Raw genomic sequence first — 27,488 nt, forward strand, 5'->3', positions numbered from 1 at the left:
CAGGAGTCATCTGTCTTCAGGGCTGAATTTGACTGTAGACTTTTCTGAAACACTTGAGTTAAAGGACTTCACATCGTTTGGCAACCACAGGAGCCAGTCCTAGGAATGTGGGCTCGACCTTCAGAACCACCAGAAAGACATCCTACATTCAGCTCGTTCATTTCTGCCCATGATTAAGGCTGCTAAGCAGGGTTTTCTGTTCTTTAAAAAAAAAAAAAAAAAAGTAAAGAGGTTATAAAGAGATAAGCAGAAGCTTCCAAGTAGATTGAAGAATAAAAAGCTTATATGTGAATGACCAAGTCTTGCACCTCACCACCTGGAGGTTATCTTCATGAGTTACTCTATTTTGGTCATGTTCCTCTGTAATTAAATTGGGAGACTAGGTATTCATTTGCTTTGTTAGTTAATTTCAGTCTTCTTCCTAAAGAAGAAACTTAGTAGTGCTGGATGAAGGCTGTTCAGAGAGAACTAGACACGGCCCCTATCCTCCAAGATGATATAAGAACCAAGTTGGAAATATATAGAATATCAACAGACTCAGCATAAAATATACTAATACAGAAGTGATCTACTGGCACCATGCACAAGTCAAGGTAACTTTATTTTGGGTGGAATAAAGGACTATAACTGTGGCTCTTCCAGGTCTAGAGAGGGTGGGACCAGCACATAAATAATAATCATCTTCCTTCAGGTTAGCCTGGTTAGACTTCTAGAGTGAGTAGGGCAAGTGATGGCTGGGTACATTGGCTTAGTGTGGATATCCTAAGTTTAAGGAGCTGTTTTCATAGGTGGGAATGAAAACAATAGTCTGTGAGCTAAACATGAACAGATGCTGCTGGTATGAGGTAGCCTGATGGAAGGCGGAGACTCAGCATTTGATGGGAAACAAGGCCTTAGGAAAGTGGGATGGTGTTTTTTTTGGAGTCTAGAAGAAGACAATGGTGTCTCGTGGCTGATGACGCCAGAGCAGGGAAGGTGTGCATGGATATAGCAATGCAGGGAGAAACGGAAAGGCATGTACCATTCATGGCAAAGAAAAAATGGATTTGGAAAGGATTAGATGAAACCCAGAGCAGGATTAGCATACCATCGGGTTTGCTGAGTAAAGGGTAGAGATGAGTCATGGGTGACTTAGGTTTCCTGTTTGCAGTGGGAAGACCTCTTGATGTTGAAATATTCCAAGGCCGTGGGACCTGGGAAAGAAAGTCACAGAGAGATGATAAATAGCTGTATCTTCATCACATTTGATTAGAGCTGTGGGTCTGAGCTGACAAGAGCATGGGTCTGAGCTGTCTTAGAGGGGTAGATTCTAGGGTAAAAAAAAGGCAGATGTGTCTGTCATCTCCCTACAGAGAGTAGCTGGGTCCCCTGACATGGATGCGCTACAGAAAGAACCTGATGTGCTTGGGGTTGACGAGCAGAGGAACAGCCTTCCTTTCCGAGTCTGAAGCCTGGGCTAGTGGTGAATGCTTTTTTGCTATTCATCATCCTTTTGAGATTACCTTTTATTTTCTTTTTCTAACAGGTTAAGAAAATAATGATGCTTTCCCCCCTTTTAGAAGTGAAATCATGACTTCTTCGTTTGCCTGGCCATTGCAATGCTAGAATGGTATAAGAAAGCAATATGTACAGCTATCTAGCGTTAAACTTACTCTATTCATGGGTAAGAGTCATTAATTTCCATGAAGGAAAAGAAATGTACACACAAGGGTTTTTTGCGTGTATATACTAAGTAAATCTTTTGAAATCGGTCATTTGCTCCACAGATATTTATTCAATGAATACTTTAAACACAGTATCCTATGGGAAGACCTGAGATGCCAAATGCAGAACACGGGTGGAGTATAGCGATTCATCTCTGGAATCAATTTGCCTGAATTAGAATCTGGGCTCTGCCACTTATTAATTATGTGATCCTGGGCAAGTGGCTCAACTCTTGTGTTTCTTTCCTGATCTTTTTTTTTTTTTTTTTGCGGTACGCGGGCCTCTCACCGTTGTGGCCTCTCCCGTTGCGGAGCACAGGCTCCGGACGCGCAGGCTCAGCGGCTACGGCTCACGGGCCTAGCAGCTCCGCGGCATGTAGGATCTTCCCGGACCGGGGCACGAACCCATGTCCCCTGCATCGGCAGGCGGACTCTCAACCACTGCGCCACCAGGGAAGCCCTTTCCTGATCTTTAAAATGGGAATAATAGTAATAATACTTAACCTTGTACTGTTGTTGGGGGGAGTAAATGAGTTAGTATGTATTAAGCATTTATAACAGCGCCTGGCAATTAGTAAACACTAAATACATATTAGCTCTTGTTATTATTGCCCTATGTAAATTACCACATAATTAAATACATAGTTTATCAACTGGCCACAATATGAACACCAGAGTAAGGGAAAGAGGTTCTGTAAGCACAAGCACAGAAGGCGTGGAGTGAGGGAGGTGTACAAGGGAAATCGCATCCATCACAGAAACCTGTGTAAGTACGTGAAGACATTTAGAACGGTGCCTGGCACACAGTGAGCTCTCAGAACATTTTAGCTCTTACTTGCTGGTGTTAAACTGGAATTCTTAACCTCAGGAACATTGGATTAGGAGTCCATATAAACGAAGGTGAGAAGTATAGAAAGAACCAATATTGTACCTTTTGTAGTGGCTAATTATGGGCTCAAAATAACATTAATTGAAGAATGCTCACTTTTGGCTAGAGATCTGTTTCATCATTGATCTCTCGCGAAACAGTATGCTAGAGGGGCCAGGGGCAGGGCTGTGGGTCTGGTTTGCCTGGGTGTGGATGCCAGGTTGGCCGTATACCAGCTGGGTAACGTAGGGTGAGGGAGTTCATCTCTTAGTGTCCTTGTCTATAAAATGAGGGTAATCATAGTACATGCCTTCCAGGGTCGCTCTTAGGATTAAATTAATTAATATATATGTAAAGCACTTGGAATAATGCTTAGCACATAGTAAACACTCACAGTTCAGTGTTTGCTATTTTTACTATTTTCAACACTTCTTCATGCCACTCACCACTGGAGGTGATTTCAGGGTCCAGGCACTCAGCGAGGGGACTCTGGGCGGGCAGGCGCCTACCTTCTGTCTGAACATGCAGTGGGCTACAGCTTAATATGATTCTGACATATTCAACTACATTCCTGCCCCTCTCCCAGTCTCCAGAACCCAGCCTTAGCATTTTCCTTTAAGAGATGTTTACGTCAAAAATCGGCCAAGATTTGCCAGCTCCTTTGACATTTTTCAAAGGGCAAACACAGTTATCAAATGCTGAAGGATTTAGATGAGGCATACTTCTTTAATTTACAAAAATTTCCTTTTTACTTTAGACATATTATATAAATAGCTAATGGGTACATATATGTGTATATCATGTAAGTGGCATTTGTCCTATGTGATTTCTCTTTTTAAAAGTACACAGACACACCATATATAAATATGTATATGAGTGTATGTGTATATATATATATAAAACACACACACATATATAAGACATATTTATAAAGATACTACCTACTCCCAATTTAGAGTTTAATCTCTTTTTTCCCCTTCCCAGGAATCAGTATCTATTCAGTGCCATTATTTACGCAGCACATATGGAAATGATTGAGGACCTGCATTTTGGTGTTGCCTCTATGTTGGTTTTGGTTTGTGGGGTTTTTAGCCGCTATCTTGGTAATCTCAGCATCTAGCCCCATTGCTCATAGCTGCTCCATTTCATCCTTGGATATGAAGGATTCATCGCCATGAGACAGTGGCTTGTTTTTATTTTCTTGCTGACAGCTAAGTGGTGATGCTGAGGAAATTTGCCAGTCGAGTTTGACCTTTGATAGGGAGCTGTTTATTTTATTTCATTTTTAATTTTTTTATAAAGTTATTTTATTTATTTACTTTTGGCTGTGTTGGGTCTTCGTTGCTGTGCACGGGCTTTCTCTAGTTGCGGCGAGCCGGGGCTACTCTTTGTTGCAGTGCATGGGCTTCTAGTTGCAGTGGCCTCTCCTGCTGCGGAGCACGGGCTCTATGTGCGCGGGCTTCAGTAGTTGTGACACGCGGGCTCAGCAGTTGTGGCTCGTGGGCTCTAGAGTGCAGGCTCAGTAGCTGTGGCGCATGGGCCTAGTTGTTCCATGGCATGTGGGATCCTCCCGGACCAGGGCTCCAACCCGTGTTCCCTGCATTGGCAGGTGGACTCTTAAGCACTGCGCCACCAGGGAAGCCCAGGGAGCTGTTTAAATAAAATCAGATGATACGCTGGTTGTGCTTCTTACTCCCCACAGTGCACTACTGACCTTATTGGGTGATGTTTTCCTTCTGAAATGAAACTTAAAAGGCATATAGACACAATTTACAAAAAAATTTTTTTCACTCACTGAGTATTAGTATTAGAAATTGGACAGTATATAGAGTGTATACTGAATCTTGTTTTTGCAGTTTTATCAATAACTCAACCATCTAAGTTCTAAGCCATGGTGCTCTTCTGATCTTTTGCCAATGAAATAAAACTACAAAAATAAGCACATAGAAAAATTGTAATACATATTCGGCTGGTTCCCTTTCCCTTTATCCTTTGTTAACCCCCTACCTCACAGGTTACATTTGTCATTTTGTTTTCTCCAATTTGATCCACTGAGGGACAGAGTATAAGTCAATACCTAGTAGTTCAGAATGAAAGCTTTTTTCTCTAATTTCAACCGCCACTGGAATGTTCTCACCAAACTTCTTACTGGCTAACTTTCTTCAACTGAAATCATTTATCTTATTATATAATTGGTAGATCAAGTCAGTCAGTCTACAAATATTTATTGATATGGTTCACAGTTGGTGGTTTAGAGGAATTATTATGGGAACAAGGTGTAACTATTTGTTGCCATAGGTTCTGATGTAATGGATTTAATTTCTTGTATACACATGCAGCTGTGTTGTATCAGCCAGCTGTATTCCTGCATAACAAATCACCACTAAACTCATTAGCTTTGCCAACAATCATTTGTTATTAGAGTTCACATGTCTGTGCCTTGGCTGGAGGTTGGCTGATTTAGGCGTGGAGGGTCAGGGGCAGCTGGGTGATTTTGCTGATTTCAGCTAGATTCACTCACACGTCTAAGGCTGACAGTTAGCTGATCTTGGCCAGGCTCATCTGGGAGCAACTCTGATTTATGTGTCTGTCCTCCTTCTGGGATCAGTAGATTGTCCTGGCACATCCTTCTCATAAGTGTGATGGCAAAGGTACAAGTGTGTAAGTTCAGTTGTACAAGTGCATTTCAAGACTTTACTTGTGTTGCAAAGCTAACATCCTCTTGGCCAAAGCCAGTCATGTGGCCAATCCCAGGGTAGGGATTAGTCCCCAGTGGGAGGCACTGCAAAATTACATGGCAAAGGACAGGGATAGAGGGACAAACGAAGAGCTGGAGCCAGTTATGCAATTTATAACATATATTAAGGTACTCATTGACTCTTCTTAAGTCAAGGGACTCTAAATGGGCCACTTGACCCACTAAGGCTTCTATGTAATAATTACCATCATAAAATACGAAGCAGAGCAGGCAGAAGCAGGCTATGTCCACGTGTGATCATCCAGGGACAATATATTCCCAGTCTAGGAAATTTAGAAATAGTATGAAACTAGAGAAGAAAAAAAAGTCACTCATGTTCTGAATTATTCTCCAGAGATATTTTTACTATTTTGACATATTTCCTTTCAGTCTCTTTTTCCTATCAGTTTCTTCATTAATAGTACATAAATTTATATTCAGGTTTTTTCCTTAATATTCTATCATAACTCTTTGCCTTGTTATTAAGAAGGGTTTAAACATGTAACATTACTGGCTGCATAACATTTCCATTGTATGGATGTACCCTAATTCATTCACTTTGCCCTTCCGTTTTACTCTTTTGGTTACTTTCAGTGTTTCGTGATTATAAATAATGCTGCAGTGAGCATATTTGTGCATACATCTTTTTTTTTTTTTTTGTGGTACGCGGGGCTCTCACTGCTGTGACCTCTCCCGTTGTGGAGCACAGGCTCTGGACGCGCAGGCTCAGCGGCCATGGCTCACGGGCCCAGCCACTCCACAGCACGTGGGATCTTCCTGGACCGGGGCACAAACCCGTGTCCCCTGCATCAGCAGGCAGACTCTCAACCACTGCGCCACCAGGGAAGCCCTGTGCACACATCTTTTTTTTAAAAAAAATATTTATTTATTTTATTTTATGTTTGGCCACATTGGGTCTTAGTTGCAGCACACAGGCTCTTTGTTGTGGCACAGGGCTTCTCTCTAGTTCTGGCGCGCAGGCTCCAGGGCACGTGGGCTCTGTAGTTGTGGTGCGCAGGTTCCTGAGTGTGTGGACTCTGTAGTTTGTGGCACACAGGCTCTCTAGTCGAGGCATGCAAGCTAAGTAGTTGTGGCGCGCTGGCTTAGTTGCCTCACGGCACGTGGGATCTTATTTCCCTGACCAGGAATCGAACCCACATCCCCTGCATTGTAACGCAGATTCTTTACCACTGGACCACCAGGGAAGTCCCTGTGCACACATCTTTATCTACATGTTTAGTTGTTTCTTTAATGGATCGGGAGATCTGGGTTCTGCCACATATTTGCTGTGTGATTTAGACCTGCATGTTAGTTTCCTCATCTATAAAAACACATATCTGAGGTTGATGGCCTTAAACCTCTTTCTAATTCAAAAAACATCTTTCAAGGTAGAGTAATATATTGCTGTACTGAAATGGAAGCATGAAGGCAGCACCAGTGGTTTGTCCCCAAAAGGCTCAGGGGAGGAGAGGCAGCTTCCTTGGGGTTTTCTCTTGGAAGAGTTCAGGGGAAGTTTTGTTTCATAGTTCACATGTCATTATTTGTCCTTCAGTCTCCATCTCTGATACAGCAAAGATTATATAAAAAATTTTAAAATAGGGGTGTAGGACACTGAGCATTAAGAATATAAACTATCTTGGGCTTCCCTGGTGGCGCAGTGGTTGAGAGTCCGCCTGCCGATGCGGGGGACACGGGTTCATGCCCTGGTCCGGGAAGATCCCACATGCCGTGGAGTGGCTGGGCCCGTGAGCTGTGGCCGCTGAGCCTGCGCGTCCGGAGCCTGTGCTCCGCAACGGGAGAGGCCACAGCAGGGAGAGGCCCGCGTACTGCAAAAACAAACAAACAAAAAAAACCAAAAAAAGAATATAGACTATCTTGACCTATTTTATGAATGTGTGTACTTTGAGAATGGCTTAGCCAGATTGGAAGAACTAATTTCATTACCTGTCTCTATTTTGCTTGTAATTTTGTATTTGCTTTTTGTATTTATTTTTACCTATTGTGCCTTGTGAATTATGTTTCGTCACAGTAATTGTAACCACACAGCCATGGGATCTGGCCTTATCTCACCATTCCCTGGTAATTGCATGTGACCTTTTCCTCAGGGATGCCTCCTTAACTGTTAATTTTAATATATACTGAGACTATATTTCATCTTACTGTCTCTCTTCCAGTCTCTGCTAGGGGTAAATATTGCTCAGTGTGGACAGGCTGTAAGTGTTGACAAGGCAGAGGTATGAACACATCATTGCTGAGTGGAGAAAATGGGATCTGTGCTCTCTCTGTCTCTCCAGCCCCTCCCCACATCTGTCCTAAGCGTGTCTTCCTTACAGGTGGCAGAGACCTCATGCCTAAGCTCATTCTGGGAGTGGTGTTAGGTACTTCATTTGGTTCCTCATCCAGTTGCTTCCCCAAGCTGAGCTAGGGGGCCCATCTGCCCAGCAGGGTTCTGCATCAAGTACAGTGTGGTCTCCATCCTCTGGCTGCTTTCAAAAGGACCTTTGTTACCTGCCCCTCCCGCTCGGCCAGGATGTGGCGCACACCCCGAGAATGATGGAAATCCTCCATCACCCCATAGCACTCAGCAGCCCCATAGAACCAGCTCTAAAAGCAAACACCTTCAACCAACCTAAGTCTTGCCTGTCTTTATTTGACCTCAGGAAGTAAATTGGGGCTGGAATAATTAATTGAGTCAATTAGAAATTGGATTTGGGGGAAAATTATTTTCCATGGTGCATGTGAATCTAAGCTTTCCCTGTGTTTGAAGGAAGTTGCTTATGAAATACAACCTTCCCTGGTGGCGCAGTGGTCGAGAGTCCGCCTGCCGATGCAGGGGACATGGGTTCGTGCCCCGGTCCGGGAAGATCCCACATGCCGCGGAGCGGCTGGGCCCGTGAGCCATGGCCGCTGAGCCTGTGCGTCCGGAGCCTGTGCTCCACGACGGCAGAGACCACAACAGTGAGAGGCCCGTGTACTGAAAAAAAAAAAAAAAAGAAAAGAAATACAACCTTAACAATTGCGAACTTTAGTTTTTCGCTTCCGTGCCCACTCTTCCACTGCCGTCTTGACAGTTCTGAATGATGTTCATGTACCTTTTCATAAGAAAAGTTGAGCCCAATTCTTGAGTGTAAAATAATTCATAATGTGAATGACTTTGCTCCCCTGGATAGTAATAGTTCACGAAGCACCTGGGGGGTGTGTGTGTTTAAACGTTTTTCATGAAGCAAGGGAGCAGATCTTTGCTTTATTTTAGTCTCACCTTAGTAAAACTGGTAACAGGTGAGGAGTGCTGACCTTGGGAATCTCTGACTTGTTTTCTCTCGTTCTGCACCTGTTTGCAGCCTTCTTGCTGTTGTTCCCTTTCCTGCCCTCCTCCCTCCTTTCCCAGGGCGATGCTGAGGTACCTGCTCTGATGTAACTTGGTAAGAAATGCAGGGTACCATGCAGGCTCCCAGGAGAATGTCATTGAGCGAAGGAGGTGCTCCTGTCTGTTCGGTGCTGTTGCTTTGTTGTGATCCCCAGGCCTGTGATTGTCACGAAAGCCAGAGGCAAGCCAAGACCAGCCTTGACAAGATGCCGCCCTTTCCTCTGGATGAGCATTTCATCCATTTCAGCAAGGGGCAGATGTCTGTTACAAACTCTGAAGTTTCCTAGAAGGCTAAGTAAAATTCTGGAAGTCTAGGTCAGGTGTAAGGCATAAGCGACGTTGCAGAGAAGCAGACTAGGACCAATGATGGGGAGTGAGAAGAAAAAGAAGAAAACAAATAACCATCCATTGGGGAGAAGGACAGAGACCTGTCTCCAGTCCTGTCTCCTGAGACCCTAGTTGTCAACCATTCGCTTCTTTCCTTCTTATTTTTAAATGCATTTCTTTCTTTCTTTCTTTCTTTCTTTCTGGATAATATATTAATTGGTTTGAAAACCAAAAAGTATAAAACGCTACACACTGAAATTCTCTCTCCTATCCTATTCCCCATCCACCTAGTCTCCTTCCTGCTCTGCCCGGAGAGCCTAGTTTCTTTCTTTCATATGTATCCTTCCAGAGTTGCTTTAGGCATCCTTACACTCAAGTGAATGCAAGTATAGATTCTCACTTTGCCATTCATTTCTTCATCCATTTATCTCCTCTCTCACATCCTCGTTTTATTTCCTTTTATTCTACCCACAATAATTCTGTGTTGGAGCTTCTTTTTGAGGAAAAGATCAGTGCCATTTGTTTTACTTATACCTGATGCCCTGAACAGATTCACACATGTGCTTATCTTTTTCCCACAGATGAAGTGGAGAGTGAGAAATGGTACCTGTCTACAGACTTTCCATCAACAACCATCAAGACAGAGCCAATCACGGACGAGCCGCCCTCAGGACTAGTTCCGTCTGTCACTCTGACCATCACTGCCATCTCTACCCCTTTTGAAAAGGAGGAACCCCCTCTGGAAATGAACGCTGGGGTATACTCATTTTTCCTCCATATAAACAGGTTGGATCAAAAGATACGGATCCTCATTCTCCAATAAGGCACTTAATCTTTTTGGAGCTAGTGGTTGTATATGTTTAAAGATATATAACTATATATGTATGTATGTATGTAAAAATGTATTTATGTGTATATCTAGGATATGTTGATTTGGTGTCAGCGTTGCTTATATCACTTCCTTTAAAGGCATTTCCAGAAAAATTGGTAGCAAGTCTCATTTCATTTTTTCTATGATTGCTATTACAAAATTTTAAAAATACATAGATATCCATGGGGAAAAAAGATTCTCCCTGGAACTGATTTTTAAGCCGGTGGAAAGGGAGTGGTTATGATGATGACGCGATCCATGGCTTTCTGTGCCGTGGCAATAGGGAATGCTAGTTCCTGTGTAGTGCTCAGTTACCCTGACTTAATTCAGGGATCTCCCACCTACCAATTCCTAATGTATTCCCCGTGGAAAACGTAAGAAATCTGGAATTTCTTCCTTGCTCAGTTCCACACCTACGGCAAGTAGGATTTAGTTTTACTCCACCTTCTCTTTGGGTATTTCAGTGTCTGGTGATGGACCAGAGTCATACTGGTACATCTTCTTCCAGATATTGGAATCCAGTCCTAACTTTCCTTAAGTTCAAAGTCACAGGTTATAAACAATGACTCTGCTGACGATCTTTAAGTCAGATCTCCTCTGAGCGAGGTATAGTGGTCCACCTGTTCAGGAAAAGGTAACACAGCAGTGGTGGGGCCACTAAGGCTTTGCTGAGTACTCACTCCTGTGCTCTTACCTTCCATCCGTGTGGAAGATGAGGGATTGTGGACAGAGCACCTCTGCACTGCCCTCTAGAATTCCCTTCTCAATAGCTACCTGAGTCTGTTAATCGGACTAGGCTTCTGGAGTCTGTATTAGTCTCCTTGCTCCATGAGATTTTAGTTCAGTTCATGTTCATGCATGTCACTAAGAAAGGACAGGGTCATGGCCTTGCTCCCCATGCACGGGCCAGATACCTTTCCTCCTTCCCGTACTCAGTGTTTCATGGTTAGTTGCTGTCAGTTGTCAGGAACCTGGAGAGAATGGATGCAGCTGGGTTCACACAGTTCCTGCCGCAGGACACACTGCTGGAGGCCATGACCCTTAAAAATGTACCAGACTATTTTGTGATAAAAGCCCTTATAGTCCATAAAAACAATAGAAAGAAAGCACTGATAAGTGAGCCCTGGATTTTTTTTTTTTTTTTTTGGCTGCGCCGTGAGGCTCGTGGGATCTCAGTTCCCCAACCAGGGATTGAACCCAGGCCACAGCAGTGAAAGTGCTGAGTCCTAACCACTGGACCACCAGGGAACTCCCGAGCCCTGGGTTCTTAATTTTAGAATTCTGAGGGTTCCATCACCTGTATTGCCAGGTTTGGCAATGAGGGAAATGTTAAGGACTAAAACACCTCCCTGTCCAAGAAGCAGCCTGCACTCGGCCGGGCCTCGCCAGCCCAAGAGAAGCAGGGCTGCCCTGGGAGGAAGACACAGATGACAAATAACTCCCCGGGGTGTTTCTTCAGGTTTGTTATTGGTTTTTAAAAACTGTGTTTGAAATTCTTCCTTTAGGTTGATTCCTCGTGCCAGACAATTATTCCTAAGATTAAGCTGGAGCCTCATGAAGTGGATCAGTTCCTAAACTTCTCTCCTAAGGAAGGTCTGTCCACTCTCTCCTTTGGGTTAACAGATGTGGGTGCACCGTCTAAAGAGATGGGGAATGTGCGAGACAGTGCTGGGCTTGATGGTACCAAAGGCAGAACTTGCTTTATGAAATAGCTCTGTTCTTGATGGTAAACACAAACTTTGAAACCTAAGTTTTTCCAGCTAAATCTTTAACTTTTACTCCTAGGCAGGGTGACTTTTCAGCATGTTCGTAGACTGCTGTGACTTGGGTACTGACAAGGGGACAAGGGAACCGCTGCCCTCAAGCCATCGTGTGGATAAAACCCAGCTCCCTATCCTGGAGTGATGATCAGTAGAGGCAAATAGGCACATATCCACAAAGGCACCTGGCCTACTTACAACAAACAATTCTAGTTTAAACCCTTTGTGAAGTGAATTCACGGTTTATCTGTCTGACCAATTCAATGTTTTTAAATGTTGATTTCAGATGACAGTTGTTGCAAGGAGCCTCCTTTGTGCCTGCATCCTATTGGGCTTCTTGCCATCCATCTAGAATTAAGTAGTGTCACACTTGGGGTTATCACACTTTCACTTTCTTCTTTCTCTGTGTCAGTCTTTTTCTTGTCCCGTGTGAAGCCCATAGTCAGGATTCCTGAACGTAGACCCCTAAGTCTCACGGAGTCTAGGAAGCTCTCTCGGCATTTTTTTATTCTTTTCTTTCTTTCTTTCTTTCTTTTTTTTTTTTTTTGGCTGCGTTGGGTCTTCGTTGCTGCGCGCAGGCTTCAGGAGTTGTGGCGAGCGGTGGCTACTCTTTGTTGCAGTGCGCGGGCTTCTCATTGAGGTGGCTTCTCTTGCTGGGGAGCACGGGCTCTAGGCGCACGGGCTTCAGTAGTTGTGGCACTTGGGCTCAGTAGTTGTGGCGCACAGGCTTAGTTGCTCTGTGGCATGTGGGATCTTCCTGGACCAGGGCTTGAACCCGTGTCCCCTGCATTGGCAGGTGGATTCTTAACCACTGTGCCACCAGGGACGTCCCTCTCAGCCTTTTTAATTGAGTTACTTTGCACAGATCCTGCTCTTAATTCTGTGCCTTCAGACACGCCATCCCCTCCCTTTTTATTTATGCTTTTGGCACAAGGTTAGAAGGGTAGCTCATTGGTGTGGTCGACAAATAGGAAATTAGTATATGCACTTGTCATGGGAAGGGTATCCGTGCTACTGGGTAGATGTAATGTGCAGATGTTACCTAGTAGCAGTGCTCACGGAAACAAAGTCTACCTTCATTCCACCAGAAACATACTCAGGACTTGATCCGTGACAACTTAATCAAGGTGGGTATTTACCCTTTATCATCAGTAAAGAAAGGATTCTGTTTTTAAAATTAGAAATACTGACTAAAATCCATATTGAGACAGTATTTCTTTTCACTGAGTGATACACGTTTTAGTGCCTTTCAGCTTTATATACTGCTCCAAAGTAATTCCTTTCATTTTTGTGACACCGGTTACAACTATCACATGCATCTTGCTTTTTAAATCTATGTTGCAGTATGCTTCAGAAAATGTCACAGCTGTACCAGTGAATCCCCTAGTGGCTTTGGAATCTGGGATCACTGGAGGAGAAACATTTCAAGGGTAAAGTAAATGGCCGTCCTTCCTCATTATCCTAGATGTACAGAGAGGAGGAAATTAAATATCCTTGAATGCAACAGGGCTTCTAGGCAAAGTAGCCAGTTGTCCCCAGCCCTGTCAGTAAGTAATCCAAGAGCAACATTTCAAGTGATATTTAGAAATCTGATACCGAGGCACCTGTGGCCAGGGCAGTAGCTCTTAATAATTAAGTAAGAGGAGATTCGAGTTTGCTTCACTTTTCCTGCCATGCCATTTTCATTTTCTGTGGAGCACCTTCTGCTTGGAAAAAGGAGAACGGTATTAGAATAATTAGGGCTGTGCCTAGTGAAAGGGACAAGCGAGCTCTGGTATTCTTGGTTAGTTCTCTAGACTAACTGCTCAGCATGGCTGACAGCGGGAGCCCCTGTTAGGTTTGGCCACTCCTGGGTTTTGTTTTGTTTTGGTTTTGGTTTGCTTGTTTCTTTGTTTACCATGGTTAAAAGATAAGCATTGTTAAAAGATAAACTCTAAAAAATTAAAAATTTTAAGAGCTTATTTGAGCAAAAATTAATTACATTCTGCAGCGCCAAACCAGTTACAAGTTTCCACCGACAGGAGCTGGGGGGAGACTTTTATAAAGAAAAGGTGGAAGCAAAGTAAGGAAATTATTTTTTTTTTAACTAAATTTTTAATTTTATTTTTGGCTGCGTTGGGTCTTTGTTGCTGCGTGCAAGCTTTTCTCTAGTTACGGCAAGCGGGGGCTACTCTTCATTGCTGCGCAGGCTTCTCTCTCTGGTGGGTTCTCTTGTTGCGGAGCATGGGTTCTAGGCGCACAGGCTTCAGTAGTTGTGGCACGTGGGCTCATTAGTTGTGGCTCACGGGCTGTAGAGCGCAGGCTCAGTAGTTGCGGCGCATGGGCTTAGTTGCTCCGCGGCATGTGGGATCTTCCCGGACCAGGGCTCGAACCCGTGTCCCCTGCATTGGCAGGCGGATTCTTAACCACTGCACCACCAGGAAAGCCCAAAGTAAGGAAATTATTGATTGGATATAACTTAAAGCCAAGTTGGTTGTTTGTGACCGGTTGTCCTGGGTTTCAGTCTGGTAACCTTGAAGCATTTAGAGGCTTAGATTTTGGTTTGCCTACGTAGGGCCACCAGAGCATTGGAGCCACCCCAGTCTGATGGCTTCCTTGCTTAATTCATCTGACACCACAGAGTGCCATAGGTCATCATGGCATTGGGAAAAACTTGGTTAACATGCTTGGGACTCCTTCCTAGGTGAGCACATAAGTTTAAGGCGCATACCTACCCTCCTTAGCTGCCTGGAAGTGGTGGCAGAAGAGTTGGCAGTGGAGATGCATAGGATTGGTTTAGAATATTCTTTAGCTTTAAGAGTGCCCATGGACTCTAAAAAACCAGGGAGCTCTTGGGCGGAGAAGCATCTAGTGAAAAGCAGTATGTTAGAAAGAGAAAAGAGGGTTAGAGAAAGAGAGAACGAAAGTGTGCTGTGAATGGGAGTGGGCGCGGGGCGTGGCAGAGAGAGACACATCACCTGTGGTTACCTGGATATTCAGGTGTCTTAGTGGGCGAGAGAGCCGTCTGGTTGCAGCTTGTCACCTCCAAAGGCAGCTATGGGGGAATCCTTTCTCTTAGGTGAGTAGCTGTGTGTCAGAAAGTCTCTTCCCATTCACAATACATCAGGCTGGAGACCGAGGCCTTTCCATGGCCCCGAGCTGTTCTCTGGCTGTGGAAGGCCAGGTGTGTATGAGGCCTCCAGGCTCCTTGCCCAGTTCAGAGCCACTGCACTCAGGGCTCTGTTGTCCTGGGGGCTCCAGGAGGGGTGTGGAGTGAAAGGTTTACCCAAGGTCATGTTCCTTGGCTCAGTAACGGCAGCTGGCTGTCAAGGTATTTCAGCACAATGTGAAGATTTGCAGGTCAGAAAAAGAGTGAGACCCCAAAGCTCGTTTGTCAGGTTGAACTCCAGAGTGGATTCCTCCCTTGGGAACCCATCCCTCCTGCCCTGGAGATGCAAGATTGGCACCGGCTAAGGCTCAAAGGCCCCGGCAGGGTGTGTGGGTGTCTCCCTGAGGAGAGGTGAAGGATGCTTAGATGCTGGAAGACTTTGTGGGAGACACCCCTCCCCCAATTTGTCTTCCAATTCCTACCTGTCTATCCACAGATGGATTGGGTATTATCTGAATCAAGAATGCCTGGCATCTGGCCTATGGGCCCTACCATGCACATTCCTCCAGAAACAAATGAGCTTTTCTCAAACACTCATGGGCTCCCTGCTTTTGCTATTGAAAAAAAGAAAAAGAAAAAAGATCCTAATACATTAACATGGTTTACAAGTCAAACTATGGAAACTATATGAAATGAACAGAGGGAAGGTTATGCCAGCACCGTCCCTACTTACTGTAATTTCCCCTGCCCCCATTACATCATAATTTTATTAGTTTCTTATATACCTTCCAGAGTTTCTTTACGAAGATACGAGCAAATGGGGGTCTGTATTCTCTCTCTCCTTTTTCATACAAAAGGAGGGCCACTTTATACACTGTTTTGCACCTTGATTTATTCCGCTCCTCTATAGGCTGAGACCAGCAGACAATAACGTCACATCTACTGAAACCCCCATTGACCAAAGTAAAACTGAAAAACCCAATCCAAAAATGTATCCCAAATAAAGCCTGAAAATCAAGCCAAGAGCACCTGCCACGAGGCCACATCAAGGACTGCGGACCTGGAACCCAATAATGCAACCTTTCAAATTTTTTGAAAGAAACACTCTTAAAATTTAACCTTAATAGTAATACATCTTGGAGGCCTTTCCATATCCACACACGGAGATTCCTCATTCTTTCGTTCGGCTGTCCTGAGTTCTGCTGGAGGGATGTTGAATGTTGAACTGCCCCAAGTCCTGCTCTGTTGCTCCCTGATGGATGCAATCCGTTCTTTTCCCCTCAGCCTCCGTGGACCACCTGCACTTACCGCCCACCCCTCCCAGCAGCCACAGCAGCGACTCAGAGGGCAGCCTGAGCCCCAGCCCGCGCCTGCACCCCTTTGGCCTGCCGCAGACCCACAGCCCCGCCAGGGCCCCAGCGCGGGCCCCCTCGGCACTTGCCAGCTCCCCACTCCTCACCGCACCGCACGTGAGTGTCCCCTGCATCCCTGCACCCCCATCCCCCATTCTGTCACTCGGACCTTCACCCAGCGTGGGTACCATTTGGAGACTGTAGGAAGTTTTAGGTCTAACTGCTGAAGCAGGGGGATGACAGTCTTAAAGAACATTTTCTAAGACCTGCCTGTGACCTCATCGTGCTAACACATTCTCTTCCTTTCCTGTGCACACTTCCAGTTTTTATTCACATGTTTCTTTTTTATAGCTACAAACATGAGGAATAAAAATGGGTTGTTCTTCTTCTCAAAATTGTATCACAAATATTTATCATCAATTTAGGTGGTCTTTATGACCTATGATAGGAAATAATTTATTTTTTAAATAAGCAATCTTTGATGAACTGAAAAATTGCTCTGAGAGTAAATGCATTGATGTCTAAAGCTCAAAAATATAATTTAACCCTTTTTGTCTGTGGTGCAACTCTTAACCCAGTGACTCAGGATAGAAATCATGAGTCAACATTCATCCCTCACATATATAATTTTTCCAAATAAAAATTAGGGGTAGGGCTTCCTTGGTGGCACGGTGGTTAAGAATCTGCCTGCCAATGCAGAGGACACGGGTTCGAGCCCTGGTCCAGGAAGATCCCTCATGCCGCAGAGCAACTAAGCCCGTGTGCCACAACTAATGAGCCTGTGCTCTAGAGCCCACGAGCCACAACTACTGAGCCTGTGTGCCACAACTACTGAAGCCCACACGCCTAGAGCCTGTGCTCTGCAACAAGAGAAGCCATCAAAATGAGAAGCCCGCACACCACAATGAAGAGTAGCCCCCGCTCACCGCAACTAGAGAAAGCCCGCATGCAGCAAAGAAGACCCAACACAGCCAAAAATAAAATAAAATAAATAAATTAAAAAAAAATTAGGGTTAGATAACTAACTTCTCATTGTTCTGAACAGTCGATTGATTTCTATGAGGATTTAAAAATTAGTCAGCCTTACTGAATTTATAATATCACATAGAGAAAATTTGAATGAAATGAGTTATTTAAAAATTCTTCGAAGAATCATGTATTAATTAACATAATTTTGAAAATTTGAGTTGTCTATGTCAGAAACTCAGAAAGTTCTAGATCTGTGGCCACGTTCTTATATATCACTATTCCCGAGGGCCAGGGAATTAACTCTTTCCACTCCACCTTTGCCTTCTCTCCTCTAACCCTTCACTCCTTTGATTACTGAAATAGTGTCCATCCTATGGATTTGTGGGTCCTACCACAATTAGTCCATTCCACGTGGTCATGGAGGAAATCCTTCCCATATCATACCCTGGCTCAGCATCTGTGTTGTTTCCCTGTTATCTGTTGGCATCAAGCCCTCATACCTCTGCTGGGTACAAACACCCTCCTACATGCCCAACCTGCCGCTGCTTCCAGAACTCCTCACCCCTCTACGCAGAGTGGCTTCTTCAGTTACTTTTTACAATACTGCCTTTGTGGTAATGCCCTCCTCTGTGTAAATCACCCCCTTTCTTTCAGGAAGCCCAATTCAAGCCTTATCTGCTACCCTAAGCCTTCCCGTATCACACAAACTCACATAAGCGTTCTCCTTCATATTTTTAACGTACCTTGAGTGAATGTTACAGTCTAGCATTTAATTGCTCTCATTCTTTCACGTGTTTCAATTTAGTCTCGGTCTCGATCATTAGCTACTTAAGAGACGGAGTTCGTTTTGATTCTTCTGTGCATCTGATGTGGAGCTAATATGCAGTAGGTACTCCATTTATTTGACTAATTATAAGCACATTGTCCTAATATGGGTGAAATGAGATGAGCTACAGTTCTCATCTCCACTATGATGGACAGTCTGGGACTGTGCTGACCAGTGACTTTCATGGAACATGCCTGCAGGTGTGTCCCTAGGAGCCCTGGCCCCTTAGCTGGAAGTAGAGGTCAAGAAGCAACTCCTAGTGTTTAGAGAGCATCTTGCAAAATGGCATCTTTAGGAGAACAACAAAACTTTCCGCAAACAGAGTTCCAAGTGAATCCTTCATCACTCCGAGGACAGGAAATCTCTAGGGATGTGGGAAATGAATTGTATCCTTTAATTTTGTTGTTTTAGCCAGCAGGGTACTGTCTGGGAAATAATGGGTGGAGGTTTCTTTACCCGTTCCCTTATAATCCTTGGGTTGTAACACTCACACGAGTGTCTTCTGCATTTTTGCTTCCACTTCAAAGTGCCCATTTCTCACCAAAAGAGATGGGCCTCCTTTTCCCTTAGCCATTGGCAAGACATCCTAACAGACCCTCCTCACCCCTCAGGAGGTGTTTCTCCGGCACGCCCGGCTTTTCCTCTTTGACCCTTTTCTGCTCCTTGGTCTGCACAGAAGCTGCAGGGATCAGGCCCCCTGGTCCTGACGGAGGAAGAGAAGAGGACCCTGATTGCCGAGGGCTATCCCATCCCCACCAAGTTGCCCCTGACAAAATCAGAGGAGAAGGCCCTGAAGAAAATCCGGAGGAAAATCAAGAACAAGGTGAGCCCTTCAAATGCAGGTGCTTCTGTGAGCAGAGACAGCGAGCAAACCCGGCCAGCATGCGCACCCTCCCTTCCCGGTGGCCAACACTGGCCCATCCCGTGGTGGGGACCAAGGCTTGCCCCTGTCTTCCCCCAGACCTCCCCATACATCTTCCGGTCAGTGGGCCTCCAGGTCGGGCGTGCACACTCTGTGGTGCCTAAGATGACCCATACAGGGGCGGGAAGAAAATATTAGAACTCCCATTTACATTTTGAAAAAATCTCAGCCTTTAAAATTTGTTGTATTAGATACACAATATTTCCCTCTAGTAGGCATGTATATAATTTATAAATGAATAAATTTAAATGTATTATGGGTGCTTGCTTAATTTCTTTTCTTGATAGAGGTTTTTGATAAAAAATTCTGTAGACCACTGTTCTATACCTGGGTCCAGCAGTCTCCTAGTCCTAGGCCCCTACATCTTGCAAAGGGGTGCAGAGGCCCTGGGGCATGGCTAGGGCGTGGGCAGAGCAGGAGGGAGGGGACAAAGAGAGAGGAAGGAAAGAGCTTAGAGTTAAAATTCTTCGTCCATGTGCAGAACCGCCAGGGAATTTTTATACGACTAACCCCAACTGGCTTATATTATGTATTATAGTTGAGCCAACTAGGTCCACAGAATTGAAATCATTTATCTAAGACCATACAGATGGTTCGTGACCCACATGTTCCACTCTGACTCCTGGACCACTGTCCTTCTCACTGGGGGCCTAGTGTGTTGAAAGTAGATGAGAACATCAGCTGGTTGAAACCAGGGAGGACAGAAGAGGTGATTAGTACATGAGCCAGTAGGTTAAACAAATGGGAAGCGGCCACAAAAGTGAGCAGGGCTTTTGTGATTTCTTTGCTCATGGCCTCTTGTCAATACTGGTTTACTGAGATAGCTGGAACATGATCCTTTTTTCTCCCCTTCCATTGCAGATTTCTGCCCAGGAAAGTAGGAGGAAGAAGAAGGAATACATGGACAGTTTGGAGAAAAAGTAAGCCTCCTGCCAAAGTGGTTGTGTGTATTGAGCAATTCATGTAGAGAAATGTAAGTGCGGGGGGGCCCTGCTTTCTATGAGAAGGGGGTTCAATCTCTTGGCCTGGACCCCGGCAAAGGCCGTTGGTTTATCAGCTATGTTTTGCCTGCCACCTAGTGGTTTTTAGAGGGGAAAGCTTATAGATCTGGCAGGTGATAAAAAGTACATTCAGTCTTAGTAGGCATTTGTACCGCACAGTTTCCAACCAAGGGTCCTTAAGTCCCTGAAGGCTTCCTTTCAAATAAGTACAAATGCTAACCTTCATGCATATTCCTGGACTCCTCAGAGGAGAGGCGCTAAGTAATCAATTCCTGTTGGCCACACACCCTCGCACGCTAGAGAAAGCAACAGGGGATGAAGTAAGTAAAGCAGGTTGGCGTTCTCTTTTTTCTGTCCACTATAATTTGTGTTATAGGTGAGTGACTTTTCACAAAAACACTTGAAGGCACCTTGTGCTCTTCTGAATAGCCTGGAATATCAGGAGCGCTGTTAGAAAAACGTAAATTAAATACAATTTTGTATTAGCCCTAGAAAATAGTTCCCATCTGGCAAACTAATACCATTGGAATGAGTCCCGGGACCTAGAAATGAATCTTTATGTGTGTCTGGTGAGAAGAGCAGTTGGTGGATCCTGGCTGGTTCTTGAAGTTCCTACTGAAAGTCAGTGTGTCTTCTTCCTGATTTAAGTGTTGGTAATATAGCATTAAGCAGTCCCATTCTGTTTGTTATTGTCTGTAGGTATCCAGGGTCAAGATGTTTCGATGAAAATCTCTTTATTGCCTCTTTGGGGCATGCCTGCTCCGGCATCTGGATTCCTTGTCTTGAGGTCCCGGGTTCTTGTCCTTCACTCTCCCCCTGCCCCAAGACCCTGGGCTTCCTGTCAGTCCTTCAGGTCAAGAGTACAGCCAGCAGCATCCAGACCCTGTAGCATAGAGGGAGAATTGTGATGGACATTGAGAGCCATAGGGAAGAGTCGAGAGAAATCAAGGTTGGAACACCCTAAAAGAAGTTTATGTTTTGTACCATCCCTATTCATTTTACATTACTGAGGCACTGGTTACCCATCTCTCTCTCTCTTTTTTCTTTTGTCTACTCACCCTTTTCCCCAACTCAGGTTGGCCATGTTCTCTCCCACACCTCCCTAGAATAGCTGCTTCCCTGTCTTTTTTTTTTTTTTTTTTTTTTTGGCGGTACGCGGGCCTCTCACTGTTGTGGCCTCTTCTGTTGCGGAGCACAGGCTCTGGACGCGCAGGCTCAGCAACCATGGCTCACGGGCCCAGCCGCTCCGCGGCACGTGGGATCCTCCCGGACCGGGGCACGAACCTGCGTCCCCCGCATCGGCAGGCGGACTCTCAACCACTGCGCCACCAGGGAAGCCCTTCCCTGTCTTTTTTCTCTCAACCCCACCTGCCTCCATCCTAGCTCCTGGCTTAGTGTTTGCTCCCCTGATAAAAAACTAAGTTTATTTTTCTCTCTCTCTCTCCTCTGTAGGGTGGAGTCTTGTTCAACGGAGAACTCCGAGCTCCGGAAAAAGGTGGAGGTTCTGGAGAACACCAACAGGTGAGGGTCCCTGGCGTGAGGAACCGACACAACTGCCGGATGGAAGGTGGGGAAAGAGGGGGAGATCCAGGGCCAGAGCTGGGAGGAAAAGGGAGGAGATGACATTGAAAGGATAGTTGTGTCAGGATGCTCAGGATGGTCGCACTTCTCTCACCTGTTCCTCCCGTGTGTGTGTGTGTGTGCATGCACACACACACACACACACACATGCATGTCCTTTACTTTTCCTAAAATACGTGGGATTGATGAAGAGGCTGATTCTGATAAGGGCTATGATGAAGGGGTTAAGGAAGAGGCTTGGAAAAGAATAAGGTCAATGAGTCTGATTCTCCTGAAAATGACATCAGACTTAAGAGGTGGACAAAGAGGGCCTGACCACTTTTTTGTCACCCAGTTTGAGTAATAAATGGTGTTTTTTAGTAAAAAAAAATGGAGAGAATACCAAGTTTGTTTTTTTAATTACTGTTTTTAAAAGTTAATTAATTAATTACATTTTAAGCCCATTTTGAAAAATAACTATAGGATAGTTCCTCTAGCACCTCCTGTGCCAGGTACTGTTTTCAGCACTTTATAGATATTAATTCATTTAACCTTCTAATGGCCCTATGAGCTGGTCCTATTACTATCCCCATTATATAAAGGAGGTCCTGAGACTCAGAAAGGTTAGGTGATTTGCCCAAGGTCACGCAGTAAATGCTAGAAGGCTGCATTTGAAGGCAGGCAATCTGGTCCTGGAGCCTTGGTGTAGGAGAAGCATACTGAGCTTTACCCAGAGTCATACGCAAGAGAAAGGGGTTAAGGTATAGGGCTGAGAAATGGCGGTTGGGGAGTTTCATCGTGTGTGTGTTTGTGTGTGTGTGTGTGCGCGCGCGCGCATGTGCGTGCGCTCACGGAGCCTGCCTATGCTTTGAAAATTAAAGTGTTCATTAGTCAAGGGATCCTGTTGCCCTTAGTTGTTATAGATCTGACAATCCAAGCAGAGAAAAATTGACTTTTAGGTAAGCAAAATTTTAATTCATCATTTTAAGGCTTAGCACTAATGCCTAGTAACAATTTTGCAAATGCTAAGGGATCAGGGTAAATCTATTTGCGTGTCATTTCAATTTGGCTCCCATTTCCTAAATCTTCATGGTCTGTTGCTCAAACAGCAGGCTAATCTAGTCATAAGGTAAAAATACCATCAGTAGGAACAGTGGACATTGTGACCCCACTGGGTTTCCCTGCATTTCTGGGAATGTGTGGTCATAGAGCAAGTCAAGGGCAATCACCTCTACTGCTCTGTGGACAAACAACAGAAGTAAGTAAATGTCACCAGCTCCATGTGGTATCACCTTGATCCCCTGAGGCAAAGGAGCTGGTTTCCAGTACGACTTCAGGTTTCCGGTTTCATGGTTGCCTTTGGCCATTAGTCTCCTGAGGCTTCCTCTCTTCTTATCTCCACCTTTACACCTGCCAGAGTGGTTCTCAGGGTCCTGAACCCCACCAGCGTCTGTATCCATCTTGTTAGCGTCCTGAGCTGATAGTGTTCCCACTCCCCTGTCCTAGCACTTGCTGTTGCAGAAGTCCTGTGTTCATGAATGAGACAAATCCATGTCATGAATTGGTGAACAGGGGAAGAGGAATCCGTCCAACATAACCGTGGAGTTTGGTCCAGGTTGGGTCTAGTCTAGGGGTTCTGGGTGTCATGTCTATCCACAGCCACAAGGGGGCAGCAGAGGCACAAAGACCAGTCGGTGCTTGCGATGAGACGGCGTCGCTGCCACCTTTCCTGGGCAAAAGGGTCTCTCCGCCCCTCTCCAGGCTGACCCTGCTCTATCATATTTTTCTAAACTTAAAAAGAAAAAAACCCACACATGTAATATATGCCCATTGTATAAAAAATTAGAAAATACAGTTTAAAAAGGGAAAAAAATTACAGTCTTTTCACCTAGAGAGATGTTTACATTTTGGAATATTTTATGTATATGTATTTATATTGTACATCCTCCTCTGTTAAGAGCCGTTTCCATTTAACAAAAAACACTGGGTATATATTTTCATTTCAGTAAATCTATTTCTACAGAATCCTGTTTCTTTCAGATTTTGATAAAGAGCTGTTATCTGAGGAGCACTGACATGAAGCACATCTGATTCTATGTAACAGCAGTCCGTGTTTCGCAGCTGTTTTTTATGTTTTGCGATAATGGCCGCAGCCTTTTAATTATGCTATTGGTTATTGTGCAATATGAGTTGCGGGAGCATATGCATATTTGAGCTTGGGTTCGGCATATCTGGCGTTCTTCCCTGAGAGCCAGCGGTGGTTTTCCTTCTGCTTCCTTCACTGACTGTGGAAGTTTCTCCCAGCCATTCAGCCTGCTGGAACCCCGACTGAGAAAACCGTCTACCTTATGCCACTGGTGCTCTGCTTGTCCCTGGACTGTAGGAGCCTCCACTGTGGTTCCCCCAGAGGCCCAAGTGCCGTCTCTTCCCTCTTCCAAACTTACCTCTCCTGGTAGACAACCTTTTATGGTGGAAATGGTTGCTACTTGATTAACCTGCAGTCTTCCCACGGGTAGTCTGATGCTACCTATAGTTCCTATAGTCATATAGGTCATATAGGTCTGATGCTATCTATAGTTCCTATAGTCATAATCTCTCAGTCCAGCAGCTTTGAATGTGCTGTGGCTTGAGAAGTCAGGGAAGAAAAGCAGAGCCGCTCTTGTTCACACAAGGAAGGGCCTTCCTTGCCCCCGACTTCCTCTTCTCCCTTCTTCTTCTGTTCCTGCCAAGGGCTTCCACTCCCCAGAGGACACTGCGGTAGCCAGGGTGACTGTAACATGAACTGTGGCAATCTCTTGCCCTAAACCAGTCAGGAGGAGTTGGTGTTTTGGGCCCGTGGTAAGGGGAGGTTTTCAGACCCTTTATTCGTCACACCGTGTGAGTGACCCAGTGTTTGAACTAAGTACAGGGTAGGGCCCAGTGAACACACACCTGTGTTTGTGTCCTGTTCGTGCTTCTTGTATTAGCGTCCTTTGGAGGTAGCTGGGCAGAGGTAGAAATGGCTGTGAGAAGTGGACAGGACCCTGGGTCACCAGAAGTGGGGTGGGAGACCTTGTGTGCCGTTGTTTCATTTGGCACGATGTGGCGGGAAAGGCGAGTGGGTACGTGGACCAAAATAAAGACAAATTATACCTCTTTACATTTTACCACTTCTGTGCTCCCCCCACGAGGGACTTTCCATCTATCCAGATGAGAATGAGCCCTCAGATTCCAAATCAATCCCAACTCTTCGGTTAGTACTCGCCTCAGCAGCAGCCAATTAGCATGCTCTTGGCTTCTAGGCAAAAAAGCCCCTTTTATCTGAGCTCAGGAAGCTGGAAGGATGGAGACAGGAGAGGAGACTTCTGCAGCCTTACCCCAGGAGCGTAAGAGCAGCCGAAGCGGTGGGAAGGCACCTTCACACTTCCTTGCTAAGGCGATCTGCGAATCGCATGCCACCAGGAAATGTGTGAGCGGAGAGCGAGTGGTCTCCCAGGGGGCCCTGCTTCCTGTGCTCAATCAGGATATACATTTGCACTTGCAAAGTCCAGGCGAGGCCGTGTGTGGCGCCGGAGGGTCTTCCTGGCCTTCCTTGCTTATCATTCGCCTCTCCGAGCTGCATGTCTCATTCTTGAGAGACCCTGTCTTTCCCCCACTTTCTAGCCTTTTCTTCTGCACAAGTGATGCACATCTACTGCCCCGCCCATCCATTTTAGGTGTTTGTGGCCCAGTTTGCTCCATTCATTTTTAATTTTGCCCTCATGCTGTTGGCTATAAGGCTGTGAGCCACTATCCCTCTCCTCAGCCCTGATTTGTAGACTTACAGGAGCTTAGACTTGAAATGTCCTTTAGACATCTCATTTAACTGTTAATCACTTCCTTTTACAGAAGCGGAAACTGAGGGCTGATGAGGTTAAGATCATCCATTTAGAGGTAGGACAGGGACTAGAATCTCAACTGGACCTGACCTCGGTCTCTTTTGCCACAGTTGTGCTCTCTCTCCAAGGACCGCTGCCTTTCCCAGCACGGGGTCAACCATAGTTCCAAACAAGAGGGCCCAGCTTGGGATCTGTGTTTTAGGGGGCCCTGCTCTAGCTTTCCCCTAGCCACGCCCCTCCCCATGGGATGAGAAGTCAGCAGGAACAAGGTGATATATCTGTCTGGAGCTCTAACCTGGCCTTGGAGGGAGCTCGACAAAGCAGGTGTCGGAGGTGCCCATGGGCAGTGTTTGCCTGGCTTGGGGTAGGTGGGGTGAGGAGAAACCTTAGGATGTGTGACATGTATGGGATGTGGGCCTCGTTGGTATTCTTTCTCCAAACCTCACAGAAGGTGAGGGATGTGCTTGTCCTGTCTGTGTTGTTATCAGAAACAAGAATTCATTAGTGTTCCTCTTTGACCTTCCTCTTAGCTATAGTCCTCCTCTCTGTCTCTACTTTTCTTGTTCTTTAAAATCTACATATGGGGCTTCCCTGGTGGCGCAGTGTTTGGGAGTCCGCCTGCCGATGCAGGGGACGTGGGTTCGTGCCCCGGTCCGGGAAGATCCCACATGCCGCAGAGCGGCTGGGCCCGTGAGCCATGGCCGCTGGGCCTGCGCGTCCGGAGCCTGTGCTCCGCAGCGGGAGAGGCCACAGCAGTGAGAGGCCCGCGTACCACAAAAAAAAAAAAAAAAAAATCTACATATGATTCCTGATGGAGGTCTTTCCTGCCAAGCCCACTGGGCTCTGACTGTGCTCTCCTCATTTGTTTGTTTAGACGCACAGCTGCGTCCATTTGCACCAGTTTTGTCTGTCGGCTTCCTCCTCACTGTTGTGTCTTCCACATGTGAAGTCTTCTCTTCGACTGACTGTAATCAGCTGGTCCCTCTTTCCTGCTGTGCACAGAGAGGCTGTTAGAGTGCTCAGGAATGACCCACGTCCAGGAATGACCCTCTGTAGACCTTTGTCTTGGTTTAACTCACTTTTCATTTCTCCATTATCTCTAACTTCTAGTTGTGGGAAGAGTATAAGCTTTCTTTTCAGTTGAAAATGTTACAAACTTCAAAGGATTGTTGGATACTAGACTAAGTTTCCCAGAGAGTTTACAAAGGCATTTTAGTAGGATTCCATGGTAAAGTTAGACATTCCTCAGCCCCAGAAAACATTCTAGAACTCTCTCTCTCTTGTGTTCCTGGGTGAGTAGGTGATAGAATATTTCAGAAGTGCCCTCTGGTCCCTGAAAAACAAACCTCCTTATAATGTGGCAATTACACAGTAAGAGAAAGGAGATAATTTGTATTTTTAAAAATTTAGGCCAGAGCCCCATGAACAACTTTCAAAACTTAAGTGAAAGATCATAAATAAATGAGTATTTATTCAAAGTTTAGGATTTTAGCAGAATTCAATTATCTTTTGTATAAGAGTTTGCACTTTAGTATTTAAAAGTCTGAGGTAGTTCAAGAGTCTCCTTAAATATTGTTATGCAATGTTTTGAATTATTATTAACATTATATCCTACCACCTCCCCACCCTCTGCCTGAGGATTTTGAGGTAGGTGTTTTAGCTTTTTTTTTTTAATTTTATTTATTTATTTGTTTATTTGGCTGCATTGGGTCTTTGTTGCTGCGCGCGGCCTTTCTCTAGTTGCGGTGAGCAGGGGCTACTCTTCATTGCGGTGCACGGGTTTCTCATTGCGGTGGCTTCTCTTGTTGCGGAGCACGGGCTCTAGGCACGTGGGCTTCAGTAGTTGTGGCTCACGGGCTCAGTTGTTGTGGCTCACAGGCTCAGTAGTTGTGGCTCACGGGCTCTAGAGCGCAGGCTCAGTAGTTGTGGCGCATGGGCTTAGTTGCTCCGGGCATGTGGCATCTTCCCGGACCAGGGCTCGAACCCGTGTCCCCTGCATTGGCAGGTGGACTCTTAACCACTGCACCACCAGGAAAGTCCCTGTTTTTGCTTTTTGACACCTCTCTCCTAACCCTCCGATCTTGTACACTAATTCTAGAAGACTGGGGTGGGTGGGGAGGGATTCAGGTGGGGTTTTGGTTCGAAAGGACATGGATGTCTGCCTCTTCCATCATGAAGCCACCTAATGTTCACTCATATAATTTTTTGGCATGTGTGCACTAGATAAGTAGCACTTAGACTTTTTTGATCATATTGTTTTACATGTTGTGTAGTGACCCA

The 27,488-nt window shown here is 45.3% G+C and overlaps 1 protein-coding gene and 1 non-coding gene across 2 annotated transcripts in view; one reads left to right on the forward strand and one right to left on the reverse strand.

Annotated features, from left to right (window-relative positions):
• Nucleotides 1–27,488, forward strand: part of CREB3L2 (cAMP responsive element binding protein 3 like 2) — a 115,838-nt gene that overhangs the window by 75,272 nt on the left and 13,078 nt on the right. The window contains exons 3-8 of the mRNA XM_027101798.1: nt 9,584–9,759; nt 11,379–11,466; nt 16,006–16,190; nt 18,545–18,691; nt 19,652–19,710; nt 21,244–21,312. Coding sequence (XP_026957599.1) covers nt 9,584–9,759; nt 11,379–11,466; nt 16,006–16,190; nt 18,545–18,691; nt 19,652–19,710; nt 21,244–21,312 — 724 coding nt within the window. The remainder of the gene's footprint in view (nt 1–9,583; nt 9,760–11,378; nt 11,467–16,005; nt 16,191–18,544; nt 18,692–19,651; nt 19,711–21,243; nt 21,313–27,488) is intronic.
• TRNAE-UUC (transfer RNA glutamic acid (anticodon UUC)) lies at nt 11,050–11,121 on the reverse strand. Its single transcript has one exon. It is a non-coding gene; the product is annotated as a tRNA-Glu (tRNA).

The sequence above is a fragment of the Aethalodelphis obliquidens genome, unplaced genomic scaffold (genome assembly GCF_003676395.1).
Source record: "Aethalodelphis obliquidens isolate GAN/ISIS:26980383/991018 unplaced genomic scaffold, ASM367639v1 scaffold5, whole genome shotgun sequence".
Lineage (NCBI taxonomy): Eukaryota > Metazoa > Chordata > Mammalia > Artiodactyla > Delphinidae > Aethalodelphis > Aethalodelphis obliquidens.